We start from the raw sequence: 14,303 nt of genomic DNA on the forward strand, positions 1-14,303 counted from the left end.
GTTTTTTAAACAGTTTGAAAATGTCTTGAAAGAGCTGAGGCTGTGGTGGCACTTTAATCTGCTGACAAAGTGTGGCATCTGCAGACAATCAGCTGCAAGCAAGATAAACCCACACCTAATGGCCTTTTGCATTTTCTTGGTAGAAGGAAGTTTCTGGACAAAACAGTTTCTCTTTTGCTCCCAGTCCACCTGTACAATTGTTGTGGGTGCCACAGGGCTGCTGGGCAGTTGTAGATGAGCAAAGCAGAGTTCCAAAGCATATTTTGCTAGGAAGGGGTCATCTGGTTCAATCTTGTGCAGAATAGCTTATTATAGAAAGACATTTCACTATCACAGAACAGTGACAATACCCTCTTCAAGTGACCCCTTCATAAAATCTCCCGACTACATAATATGTCTAAACCACAGTAACAAGCATTACCTATTGTTAAAGGCAAAGAGTTATAGCATTATTAGAAAATTAATTATTTGAGAATTAGAGATGAAGTTCATACTCATTTTAGATTAATTTTAGGTGACTCACAAGTGCTGATGACTTATTGGTAAATACAGCATAATAACTCCTGCTTCCTTCTTACATATGACTTTGACATTCCCATCAATATCTTCTGACCAACCAGTAACCTCATCTACTAACCATACTCAGTTTTTCAGTTGATCTGCAGTAAGAAATAGAAGCCTCAAGCCTGCAAAGCTTTCAGCTCCCTGTAGTCAGTGTGGTCAGCAACAGTCAGCATATAGAGAACTGGCCTTACGTTGTTCTATCTACTCATGTTCTTATTAAATTGGATGTCTTTTGCAGGAACTACTGGAGAAGAAGAATAAAGCCAAAGAGCCAAAGAAGCCTCCCCCTGTCTGTAAAAAAGTAGAAAGCCCTGTTCCTAAGCCACCCACTCTAATCCTAGAAAAAACATCAATTGTAAGTGAGCTGGTTTTAGCACTTTTTTCCCTGTTGATCCCTAATTGTTTCCTACACAGTTGTTAAAGGAAAGCCAGGGAATGCAAGAAGGGACCTTTATCCTTTTTGTGAGCATCCATGTAAAAATAGCCATTATTTCTTAAAGCCCTCTTAGTCTCATTCTACAAGGATACTATCAGGCAAGGATTTGAAAATCATTTACAGTATCTGTTAGCCAAATCTTGAAGTAAACTTTATTTTATGAAGACAAAAGTTAGGAGACATGTTATTTCCTGGTTCTTGGGGGACAAAAAGGCATCATCATCTTCATTATTATTATTATTATCATTATTATTATCATTATTATTCAGTAGCTTCCAATCTTCTGATCTGACAACACTATCATAATCCAGTGAGGCAATTAAGTTTAGACTTATTGAAGTCAGAGAGACATTGGATGCTTAGCACTGAGCGTGCACTTCATTAATTTTCTGGAGTGAAGCTCTTGTCATCATGCAGGATGCAGTGTTTGATGATCATGCACCAGTTCACAGATAATGATTCTCCTGCAGAGATTGAAACAGCAGTAATGATGTGTCATGGGGGCTGTGATATGCTGTGGGAAAAAATTACTTTTTAGGGGAGCTGCAACTTCTTTTCCTTTCTTAAAGTAACATACTTAAGAGCTGGTTGCCTCAGTGGACTGTTTGTCTTCTTACTAACACCATTTTCATGATGTACTAAGAATTAGACAGAATTATCATTTAAAGTTGGTGAATTTAAGAATCACACAACCATGAAAGTGAAGAGAGAAAGTCTTACTAAATCATCTGTGCTGCTGTGTTCCTTTGTGCAGTACGATATTCTATGTTTTATGCAGTCTATTTTAAGATGACTGGAACAAGAATTTCTTATCTCCTTGGGGAGAGCTGTCCACAGCTTTACCTACTTCAAAGCATTAGATACTGTATTGCAGTGGTGGGTTTACAGTGTTTAGGTTTACCAGTTTGGCAGATTTTTAAATATTTTTGAGGTAATATGTAAAGAAATCAGAAAAAATGTCTACCACTTGTAGTCATCCTTGAGTGTGTTCACAGATTATAGTTGGGCATTTTTTAAAAAATTCCAATACAACAGAATTCCATCTTCATGAATTTTGTCAACATTTAGTTAATTTTCATGAATCTTTATGTGTAAACACATAAAAGGTGGAACTCTCCAGTGGAGCTCCATCTGTAAAATCAGGCCACTTGAGCCACTGAAGAGCAGCACTAACATCTCCTGCCTTGCCAAATCCAAGTAAGGTTTCTCCTACCAGGTGGCTGTGAGGAGCAGTGAAAACAAGGCTCTTCTCTGTTGTTAATTCTTCTCTTCCTGCCACACACCCATGAGTACCAACTGCTAAATGCTTCCCACTGGAACTGAGGATCTTGGAAAGAAACTGTGCCAGGAAAAAGTGGAGAGAATAAAAGCACTACTCAAGCATCCTCAGCTTCTCTCCCCTGGTCATTTCTAATGGACTTAATAGCCCACAACAAGCTCACAGAGCACCTCTGAATTCCTTCAGTACTTTGTAACTTTTTTCCAGCCTCCTCTAGTTTGCAGCCATCTCCTAGATCTTTCTATATACTTTTTTTTTTTTTTTTTTTTCCCTGCAGGGCATGATAGGCTTTTCATCTCCCCTCATTCTTTCCTGCTGGTCTGTAGCAGGCAGATGGACAAGCTGATGATTACACTTGCTAAGGCATCATTTGCAGCATTGAAAAACAGAAGTACAGAAAAATGCTCCTCATAAAAATTCAAACCTAATCTTAGTTAATATCACACCAAGCAGTTTGGCTTACCAGTATGTGTGCCATCACCATCTCCAAAACTGTCCTGAAGGGATTTCACACTGTAGCCAGGCGATGTGGTAGAGTTTAGCTCTGTAGGACTGGAAATCCATTCCTTCTTTCCAGAGAAGAAGAACATTCCAAATCACAAGTCCGCTTACTAGTTTAGCTTTGCTCCTCCTGGGTGCTGGTGTGGAAAGGCAGGAATGCTTCCTTTTGCATTTGGAAAACTTATTCTTCAATACCTAAGAAAAAACAGATAACTGAGATTCAAGCCCACACAACTTCTCTCATCCCACACTCTTCCCTGTTTTTCCAGCACTTCTTAAATACCACATGTCAATGCAGACCTCATAGGTTCTTTATTTACAAAAATGTGCTTCCAATTTTAAGATTTCTATCTTTCCCAGGCACCCAATGAACTTTTTCATTTTTCTACTGTCAACTCCAAACTAGAAAACCCCTCACCTAGGAAAAATGCTGCCATCTGTGCTTTGTCTACTTCCTCTAATTAAAATTAGCCCTTTTTTTTTACCTCCTGTGGTCATTTTCCCTTTCCCACCATGCTCCAGCATTCTTCCAAGCTGGTTTCAATCACACAACACTAAAGTTCTCAAAGAGACAAATCACAATGGACTGTGGTTAATTTTGCCTCCAAACTATCACTTTCTGAGTCTTAAATTTACTGAGTTACTCTGATAAAGATCACCACTGGAATAAATATCAAAAGAAAAACTGTAAATGTTCCCTTTTAATTTAAAACCCTTTTTTATGGTTAGCAGCTCTCTTGGACATATTCTGTCCTCTTAGTGTCTCAACCCGTTAAATTAATGTAGCTGATGGGTTTTTTGCAAACTTATATTCAGTCAAGCTACAATGGTACTTAAAATGCATACAGCAATTTTCTCCTTATCATTAAGTTCTCATCTCTAAAGACCCTCTAAAATTTCAAATAGAATCTAAATATACAACCTTTCTTCCCCATCCCTTGTAAAACATGAAAATACATGTTATTCTGACTCACCTTCCTTTCCCGAGAAATTAGAAGAATGATGTTCAGAAACAACCAAGAAAAGGCAGGATATGAGTTAGACTGTTTAACAGTTAGACAGATAATCTACAGAAATCCCGGTCTCTAAAGAAATAATTAATTATTGTGTGGATATTTGTTATGTTTTGGCAGGAGGAAGAGGAAATAGACCTGGCAGTGATCTGTCTGCAGAAGCTGCTCCGAGGCAGGGCTCTTCAGAACATGGTATTCTGTCTCTTTGTTTATGTCAGTCTTCAGAATGATGGTGGGAATGACTGATTGCAAAGGGTGTTTGCAATCTTTCTTCCACAGCACTAATCAGGGGTAGTGAGGCTCTTCACAGCAGAATTACTCAAATGGCAAATTTTAGGCTGGATCTGGACCATGAGTACATTCTGCTATGATTATGCCAAGGTCCCAGGCACAAGAAACCTCCCACATCCCAGCAGGGCTGCCTGTATTTCATACCATCTTTTTGGTTTCCACTGGTGGTGAGCTGGACCCCAGATGAGGAGCAACTGAAGCCTACCACCATGAGGTGCAGAACCCATTATTCTGCTTTCAGGGGAACAGAAGGGGGTCTAACTAAAAAATTAATTCAGTAGCCATGCCCCGTGGACTTTATATTAAGCAAATATGTCACTCATGATCAGACCAGTCCTGAAGGTTTGTTTTCATGTCCACAAAAAGTACAATTGATACTCTCTCTTGCAGTAACTATTTAATATTTTGAAGTGTTCCCGTGCAGGACCCTGAGCTTTAGCAATCAATACAATATTGTGAAAGCGGCTTGAGGTGGAATATAGAATTCCCAAGTGTTCTCCAGCTGTGTGATGATCTGTGAGAAGGATGGTTGAGGCCACTGAAGGATTGTTGATGTTCAGAGCATGAAGTGTCCCACCATTTTAGGAATCTTCTTCCAGCTACTGCTGGATCAGAAATACATTACTGAGTTGGAGAATGGCACATGCAGGGTTGAGTGATCTTTTGTTGCTCTTGGAAGTCCTGTTGGAAGAGAATGGGATTAAGAGTAAAACTGTGTCAGGGAGGGCTGGGCCACATAACCCCATAACAGGGATGGCAGCAGCTTTGGGAAGCTCCACACCAGTTTATGGCTTTGGGCTGTTGCTGGCTTTGGGCTCCCTCAAAATGAAGGTCAGAGGACATGAGACGTTGGAATACTGTGAAGCTTTGACATTGAGGCTGATATAACAGGATATGAAGAAGACTATTACCCTTTTGACATAGGTGGTGGTGTTCCACATTCCAGTGGTTTGAGTTTGGTAAAGCCAAACATAATATTAATAATAAATAAATAAATAAATAAATAAATAACACATAGCATATTTACCTGACAGCTGTAGGGTTTGCCTAAATGCAACCACAAATTTGTTACATAGAACTAGGTCTTGGTAACAGCTGACCTTGCAACTTGAAGAAAAAGGGTGTGTTTTGCTGGCAAAAACACGTTGCTCTATAGTCTCCATTTAATATGCTCAGTTGTTCACCTTTATTTTAAAGATATTTGAAGGGAAGGAGAGGCACCTGGATCTGATCCAAGAGCTGCGCACCACTCATGCACTCCAGGAGGATGGACAGCTGCTTTTGAAGGCACAGAAGCGGATGGCACTGTCTTTACAGCGACAGCGTGACTCACAAATGCAGCAGGTTTGCTCACATAGATGGGAAGGTTGATTCACAGCTCTTTCCTGACTAGACACTCTGTGCTTGCAGTACCACAACACTTTCACATTTAATTTTTTATGTTTTCTATTATCCAAAGCACAGAAGGTACCCCGATAGCAATAAAGCTCTCCTAGCACACGCCAAGCACTGAATGCCTGAGGGGCTAAAATTGCTCTCTAACTGCTCTGGAGGCTCTGGGGAATCTCAGAAACAGACTGAGGCACCCTGACCACAGCTGCTATGCAGCCTGTGTTTGCTCTGTTTGCAGATAGAGTGTTTATTTATATTTACAGGGCTTTGAACAAACTGCAGTGTCAGATGACCCTCAGTTTTCCCACATTTCAATCCATTTGATGGGTACTGTGACCTGGTATCACAATACATGCTTGTCGCTCACATCTGTTGGATGCTTTCCTGAGTGTTTGTTACTGCTCTGTCATTTTCCTGTTCCTTTTCTAGCTTGGCACCCTCTCAGGCTCCTCCTCACACATAAAACCTCACAAAGGCAGCCAAAGCCAACTTATTTTGTAAATCCTGCTGGGCTCAAGACTTCGAGAACCTTCACAATGGTTACACATTGAGGTACCTGCCACTGTGTGCAGAGCAAAGAAATTTTGGCCTCCATTCTCTGCCAAGGATCTAGTGAGAGCCAGGGATGCAAATTCCCATCTTGTTTCCTTACAGTGCCACAACTTTCCAGAGGAAAGTGAATGAAATGGCTGGTCAGGAGTGGATCATAAAGAAATTTTGTCCAGAGTTCACTACATTTCAGAATGTGCAGTATCTATCACATTCCTGCAAGTTTTCTTCTAATTTTTACTACTCTTCTGTTTTTTCAATGACCAGCTGTGAAGCAATTTGGCAGCTTTCATATTACAATAACAGCATCCACTCGCAAGTTGACCTGGTGGAGATGAAGCCAGACCACTGTTTCCTGCTGGTTGGGCAGCAACAAAATTTCTCTTTAGATCTCAGTAAAAATTGAACCAGGTGATTGAGTTTTACCATTTAGCATTTCCAGATACTCCTTCATGCACAGGAAGCCCAGGTGTGGAATGCAGGAATAGAGAATATTTCTACTGAGGAATTAAGAGAAAAATAAAAGCCTTAGGCATTAGAAACTTGCAGTGCTCCATTTCTTCTAGAAGTCCAGATGAGAGTGAGAGAGAAAGCAGTTCAAACACCGTAATGACATTCATAGAGGAGAGAGAGCAAATGGTAAAGATATTGACCTCTGATCTCAGAATTTCCTTTTTGGAGAGCCACTATCCCCCTCTGCTGGTATCGGCGTCCTCTCACTTTTTTTTTAACTGTCTCTGAAGGTTCACAGTCCAGGGCTCAGGCTGTCAAACATAATGAACTTCAAAACTGTCTGGAATGCATGTGCAGGAGTTTTCTATGTGTGTGGCTATTTCAAAAAGTCACTGATGACTCTCAGTTTTATAGGGTTTGGTGGTCACAGGTTTTTTTCAGGTCTTTGACCATTTCAGTGTAAAATAAATCTTCCTGCCTTAAGAGGATGGAAACTCCACATAAAACATCAAAGATGAGGAGCTGAAAATTTTGGACTCGTATATAACAAAAATCTAACACAAGAGTGTTCCTGAGTTGGTTTTCTCCATTTCACACCATATTTATATACAGCACCTGGAGCAATGAAGAAGAGGGAGCACTTTAGTTCCATGTTATCCCTCCCTGTGGGGCGGTGCATCAACATCTTCCATCTGAAACACCTGTGGGCTAAGTGCTGTCACTTCTCGATGTGTGCAACATTGACAATCCCCCTTCCTTTGAAACACTGCCTGGGCAAATGGCACAGCTGTATAAGAAAGGTGATTTATTATTACTTGTCTGGGATATTTCAGCTCCACTTCAACTTTTATGTTTAGGTCTATTCTGTAATTGCCTGTTTATTTCAACAGAACACAGCATTCCTGCCAGTTCCAGACATTCCCTCCTGCCAAGGCCTGTGGCTGCAGAGTCCATTCTGGAGATAATGAACTCCCCATAGATCTTGTCTCTTTCTGTAGTGCAATCACACATACCCAGCCCGTAGAACAGGATGTGCCTGGAACAAAGAGTGAATGGCACAGTAATGCTGAACACCTGGAATCTTGTCTCAACTCTGTCACAGACTTTCTGATTTTCCATTTCCTGGAATTTTGAGGTCTCATTTGCACTTCTGCAAACTTCATATAATTACTGTCAATTTGAATTTGTCAGCAGTTAGTAACTTGTACAACTTTAGGTGCAATGCCTGAAGCTGCAGGTACTGTGCAGAAACTAGTCATGGCATGTAACACGTGAAGAGTGCCAAACTCCTGGGACTGCCCCATGGCTGGTGTGAGTGGATGCTGCAGGGCTGTCTCACATGCCTGTGGTAGTCCTGGGACTTCATACAACATTCCTGGGGTTTGTAACGCAATTCTTTGCATTTTTCTTTTGAAAGCTGTCAGCACTGGAAAGAGACTTGGCCACAGTAGAAGGAAGGGCACTGGGAAACATGCTTGATTTTCTGTCCAAAGAGCTGGTGAGGCTGCAAGAAGAACAGAAGATCCACGCTTTGCTCATGCTGACTGAGAGGCAGAGGCGGATGCGGGAAGCAGAGGAGAGCGGACGGCGGCAGCTGGAGGAGAGCCGGCGGCAGGAGGAGGATGAGCTTTTCAGACAGGCAAGAGAAGGAGACTGCTGGGACTGTGGGCAGTTTGTCAGAGCTGCCTCCTTGTGGGAAGGCCAGATGGATGGGAGCTGCTTCAGCACTGACTTTGGCGATGGCTAGTTTTAAAATTGAGAGGGAAAGCTTAGGGAAGAGAGGGTGATTCCTTCCTGAGAGAGTCATGCCCATTAAACCAAGGAAGATCTGAATACCCTTACAGACAGTCCTGTTAGGCCTGTCATTAATGGGTGTAGGTTTCTAAATTCCTCTAGTAAACACCTATGGAGAACAGATGTACCTAGATCATCTCTAGGGATAATGTTTTGTCAGCACTTGTTCTGCCCAGCAGAACTATTATGTGCTTTTCCAGGAAGGATTCCTTTAAGCAAGGGTTTGGAAAGATTTTGCCCTGCCCCCTCCCCTGCCCCAGCCCAAGTGGACTGCAAATAACAAGAGATGCAACACTTACTTTGAAGTAACAATAATAGATAAAGTACCCTTGAAATCGAGAAAAAAAAATACTGAATTACCATATTCCATAACTATTCTATAGTCCTGTTCCTATTTCCTAACTCTTGACTGCATGAAGCATATTTCTCCCCGTTGAAAGACATGAGTGGGAGTCTAATTGACTAAACCAATAATTTTCAAACTTTGTGGAAGGTGGTTAATACCAAAAGGGTCTGGCATCATGTTTGTTTTTCTTAATTTTAGTTTCTCATCTTTTATGTATTTCTGAGTGGTAAGCAGGTAACACCAAGGTGCCATTAGCTTATGCCCTGCAGATTAGCAGATGGAAAACACTCATTTCTAGAATCTCAGCTCTACAACCATTATAAAGAAACCAATAATTTTATCTTGTTTTTTGACCAGCTTGATGGAACTTTCTCCTTCAGGGTTTGCTTGAATGAAAACGATTTATTTACTGAAGTCAATACCCATGATTATCATTTGGCAATTGTTGCTCAGGGGACCGTGATAACTGAGGGAGCATCTGCCATTGCATTCACAGGACTAACCTGCTGCACCACAATTGCGTCTGTGAATTGGTTTTCTTTCACCTGCACTTATTGAATGAGTTCTCAGAATGAATTACTAGAAAATTTTTTTTTACAGAAAGCATCTCTGAAAACAAATCTCAGGTTGGCCTGCCTGAAACAAAGAGTCTTGTGAAAATCTGTTGTTCATGCTTCTCTGGAAATCTTCCTCTATGTTCCTGGCACAGCAATAGGCAGGGGAACAATATCTTAGTGTTTTGTTCTAGGTGGTGGATGTTCAGGACAGAACTATTGACACCTACTTGGAAGATGTTATCCTGAGTAGCATGGAGAGGACAGCTGAAGAACAAGCCAGGGAAGAGATTCAGAAAAGGGCTGTAGAAATCAATGACATTGCTTACGAAATGGAGAATCGGTAGGTTATTAAACAGCACGTGAGGGGCTGTTCACAGAGTTTAGAACCTGCCTGACCAGGTGCATCTGTGGCTGTGTGCATCACCCATATACCATGGGAGGGGCAGAGCAATGCTGCTCGTGGTCACTTCATTAGTGTGGCTGCTGTATGGGAACCATGCTGCTCCTACCTGCTACACACATATAAATCCATCAGAGCCTTATTTCCATACAGCCTGTGCCAGGTTCCCTTTGCAAATCACTTGTGTGATCTGTGAATCACCCTTTTTAGATTTCTCCACACCAGTGTGAGGCTGTGACTGAGCTTTAAGTGAATCTGGGAACTGCCTAAAGCAATACCCATTCATACTGATCTTTTCATTTATTTACACTACTAGAGAAAATCCATTTGAAAGATATCCTAAAAGATACAGCAATACACAGCCTTTCATTCTGGGGTGGCTGTTCTTTAAGGAACTGCCAATTTCCATGGAAGTCACTCATACTGATGGCTGCCTGACAAGGCACTTTGAGTAAAGTAAGTTGTTGAGAACACCACAGTCTGTGTTTGGCTGGGGTATCAGCAGTGAATACTTCTTAGGACCTGCCAAACCTCCAGTTCAGTTTCTATGCTCTTTTTTTTGGTATTGAGCCATAAAAATCCCAATGACACAGTGACTCTCCTATGGTAGAGCAGCTGTGCATTTTGTATCTAGATGAATACAAGCAGAACGTTGGAATCCTTGGGGGAATGAAGCGTAGATAATGCAGGCAGCCCCTGAGCCAACTGGGAGCCCACCAAACACTGCCGTGGAAAAGAGCACAGGGGCAGCCAAGTGCAGAGTCACAAAAGGGAAGAATTTAGCGAACTCAGCAATGGACCAAAGACTAAATTGACAAAGACACAATCCCTCAGTGATATCTGTGTGCCTAATTCAGTTTGTCATCAGAGGGAACTGAGCTTCTCAGTACCTTTGAGGATAAGGAATGTAAAATGACCCTGTTTCCAGTGCACTGTTGAACACATTAGCAGTGCAAAGGGGAATAGTCACACTGTCACCTATTTGTAGGAAAAAGACAGACCCAGCTGACAACTGCTGCTATGACAATATGCTCCCTTGGAAAGAGTGAGGGTATTTACATGGGAGATATGTTTTTGCAGAAGTGGTCTGCAGAGAAAATTAAAATACTAATACCACCGTGTATCTGTCCCGTAGTCGAACTCGCCTACAGTCAGAAGAGATTGTAGCAGAGCTGGTTTATAATTTCCTGATCCCAGAAGCTGAGAAAAACTTTATGAGAGAAAGAGGTAAGGAGTCCAGTAAGTTTATTTTCTTTGTGAACTGGTTCACTCTCTTTATTCTAGTTCCGTGAAAGGAATGATGCAGCCAAGAGTTGTCTCAGTTCCCTGAGATTCCTTTTTAGCACTCTGCAGGTAGAAAGTTAGGCTCTTTCACCATTTTTTCACCAGTTTCTCATGAGCTTTAGTCTTTTTAAATGGTGACTGAAGTTCAGACCTGCTGTAAGATCTGGCCTGTGCTTTTGCCAAGAAAGGTTGGATCAGATAATCCTTGAGGTACCTTCCAACCTGGCTTGCAATGATAAATTTGGTGTATCTGCAACAATAAAACTGCATAAAAAGAAGCAGCCCATTGCACATTCAGAAACAAACTGGTAAAAATCTTTAAGTAGAACAGCTGTGAATTGTATTATTATATGGCAATTTCTAAAACTGCTTGAGAGTTTAGCAAGCAAATTACTTAAAGTCCTCTCCTCCCCAGAGGGCTGAGAGCAAGAGGTAAAGACAAAATTTTAAGGTTGGCTTTAGTGGCATCATATTGTAAGGAGATAACTTTGCAGTTGTAAAGAGGATGTTTTTGTTTAACAAAAATGGAATAGCATCTGTCAAAATACAGAGGGGAAGACACTGGAAAGCTGTGTATTACATTAAGTAATGTAATGAGTAAGTGGCTGTTCCTAACTGGGATGATTCCACTGACCAGCAGAGGTGGAAGACTGTTACTAAAGCAGTCACCCACAGAAAGTAAATATGACCTAAGCAAAGCAATTTCATCACAACAGAGCTTGAAAGGGGGTCCTTGCTGCAGTGCACTTCTCTGCCTTGAGAACAAAGGCACTTAGTTCATCGCCTCTTTTATTGCTTTTTGAATGAAAACACAAACCCTGAGTATGCATTTTGTGGTCTCTGAATTGTGCAAACTGTCTTCTTCCTGGCTTGTGTATTGCCACAACAACAGGACCTGTTCTGCAGCTGGCATTTCTGCACAAGCTTAAATCAGCTCCCTTCACTCCAGCACTGCTTCTGCCAGCCTTCCAGAGCAGGTGATGTAATGGTAGTCAGTGAAGCCTGCAGTTCAGGCACTAACACACACAGGTTAGCCTGGCTCAGAAAGGAGAGCAGAAAGAAGACCTGCAGATGGGTTAGGATTCTGGACATACTGAGGGCATACATCAAGGCTCAAAATATGTACTGGCCTTAAATGCAACAGCAGCTAATGAACAAGGCACCTCAGATGTACTCCCAAACAACAGAAAAAAAAAAATCTTCAGAATCTGTGATAGCTGCACTGAGTTTGCCTGGAAATCAGAGCTAAACCAAATTAAAAATTAAAGTGGATGATGGTGGAATAGAGCAGCATTAAAAGAGCTCCTTCTAATGTGATCAGGAGAAATTTGTCACAATATTCTTGTGATGGCAGAAATCAAATGTCAGGAAGAGACCTGGCTCATACCTTCTTCTGTTATTGCTGCATGGGGTGGAGGAAGCCTCATTCACTTAAGGCAGTTGAATTCTACCAGATGTACACTCTGATGAACACACCCTGCTGTAAACCTCCTGCACAATGATACTTTGAGGGAAGCAGAACCATTAACCATTCTATGGAAATCGAAAGGAAATGGTATCAAAGAATGGCGTTAGATCTCATGAACACATTAGTGTATTGCATTTCTGTGGTGGTTTTTAAAGCCTTCCTTACAGTGAGCCAAATTATTAATTATGAAACAGTGTTCTAGCAACCTGGCCCATGCTTGAGCATTCATCTTCCTTGAAACTATCAGGAAGTGATCAAAGAGCACAGTTTTCTGGCCTGTCAAAGGAACAAATCCATTTGTAAACAAAGATTTGAGGGCTTGCAGTTAAAGTCTTTGCCTACACTTTAGCTTCCCCTTAAACACCTGTTTTGCTATTACCTAGTTTGGGGTTTTTTCCTCCTCATTTTGTTGCATTTTGATGAATAAAAGCAGGGATTATCCAATACTGGCTCATCCTGAAAAACCTCTGTACCTTGATGTTGAACCCTGCCTCAGTGGAAGTGAAGTCACTGTGCTGATATGGAAAACCTTGCTTGGAAAAGGACAGTCACTCACCAATTTCAGCACACTGTCATTTAGATGGAATTCACTGTGGATGGAAAAAAGGACTGCAGCCATTCCAGGGGAGTATTCCCAGTATAGTTGATGCAGTTCATGCAAACACAATTGAAGCCAAAATGCCTTGGGCAGAGAAACGTCTCCTGGGAGTGAAGGCTGGCTGGTGAAGATCAGCTTTTCAAATGGAAGTGAGATCCAGTTGCATTCATTGTTGACAAAGTGGACCTGGGAGATGGATAAACATAAACAGGGTGGGCTGGTAACGCTGAGTGACTGAGACAAGGACAGCAGAACTGTGTGCCAGCATGCAGGACACCAGTGCTTCAGATTCACAGTCTAAGTGCAGCCCAGCCTTGGAACAGGCCAAAGTAAGTCTTGGACTTCTGTAGGGAGGTGACAGGATGAGAGCCACGCCTTGTTCCTGCATCATTCCTCACACTCTCTGTAAGGCACACAGTACTTCAGTCCCTGTGACTGAAACAAAGAGGGAAAGGGCGAACAAAGAACAGCGAAGAGCAATAAAGAGAGCTGTAGGGTGAACACTTAGGCTTGGGTTATTATTTCCCAGGAGGTGGGTTGGAAATACATACAAATGACTTTGGATGAAAGGAGGCAATGCTGCAGTAGCTGAGAGAAGGTGCTAAGGTAGGCAGGTGACTTAATGTGTCAGTTGTGGCTCCGAGTCTTACTTTGAACTCAGTAAGAGTTTCTCAGTGCAGGTCAAATCCTGGCACAAGAGATGGCAGATTTCAGCTGGATCCTTCCAGAGGCTTGCTGCAATTAATAGCCACAGAAGGAGAAGTTATTTTAAAGCCTGATAATATATCCTGGCCAGTTGTTCCCAAAGCTGGAAAGGAGAACACTTTGGCTGTGCTTCCCACGGTGGGGGCCAGTCTTCAAAGTGAAATGCAAAGTTGGTTGCTGCTATTAGGTGGCAGTAGAACGCTTTCAGCCAAAGTTAGAAGGGCATGATTTTTTTTCCTGAGACAGACTTTTCCACAGCTGCAGGATTGCTAAAAGCTACTCCTCCCTTCTCCCCTACAGAGAACACTTTGCTGTACATTTCCAAGTAAAAGCCTTACCTCTTTTTATGCACAGTGAAGCAGTCCCAAAGAAAACACATCTACGCTGCTCATCGGATCATCCACGGGGGCACAGAGAGGGCTCTGGCTGATCTGGCATTGCATCAGGAAGCACCTGTCACTGAGAGAAATGAGGATTCTCCTGCTGGGACAGCCAGCACAGCCCTGAGTGGGACAGCTGCTGCACCAAGTGCAGCTGACAGCACTCACCCTGCCACAGTTGCGCGTGAACTTGGACAAGGCTTCCACGAGGATCCCACAGTCCCCTAGGACAGAAGATGAGTGAGGTGGGTTTCCCTTCCCCTCTGTGATTTGAGTCTGGAGCATGGTGAGGG

The 14,303-nt window shown here is 42.2% G+C and overlaps 1 protein-coding gene across 5 annotated transcripts in view; it reads left to right on the forward strand.

The window, feature by feature from the left end:
* The window catches only part of CFAP91 (cilia and flagella associated protein 91), a 43,290-nt gene that overhangs the window by 16,124 nt on the left and 12,863 nt on the right, over positions 1-14,303 (forward strand). For all 5 annotated transcript variants that reach the window (XM_085572149.1, XM_085572145.1, XM_085572164.1 and 2 more), the window contains 7 exons: positions 803-919; positions 3,914-3,985; positions 5,282-5,428; positions 7,896-8,117; positions 9,367-9,515; positions 10,711-10,802; positions 13,985-14,255. In XM_085572149.1, the coding sequence (XP_085428275.1) occupies positions 803-919; positions 3,914-3,985; positions 5,282-5,428; positions 7,896-8,117; positions 9,367-9,515; positions 10,711-10,802; positions 13,985-14,238 (1,053 nt within the window). In that variant the 3' untranslated portion in view covers positions 14,239-14,255. The remainder of the gene's footprint in view (positions 1-802; positions 920-3,913; positions 3,986-5,281; positions 5,429-7,895; positions 8,118-9,366; positions 9,516-10,710; positions 10,803-13,984; positions 14,256-14,303) is intronic.

The sequence above is a fragment of the Lonchura striata genome, chromosome 1 (genome assembly GCF_050655825.1).
Source record: "Lonchura striata isolate lonStrDom1 chromosome 1, ASM5065582v1, whole genome shotgun sequence".
In the NCBI taxonomy this organism is placed as follows: Eukaryota; Metazoa; Chordata; class Aves; order Passeriformes; family Estrildidae; genus Lonchura; species Lonchura striata.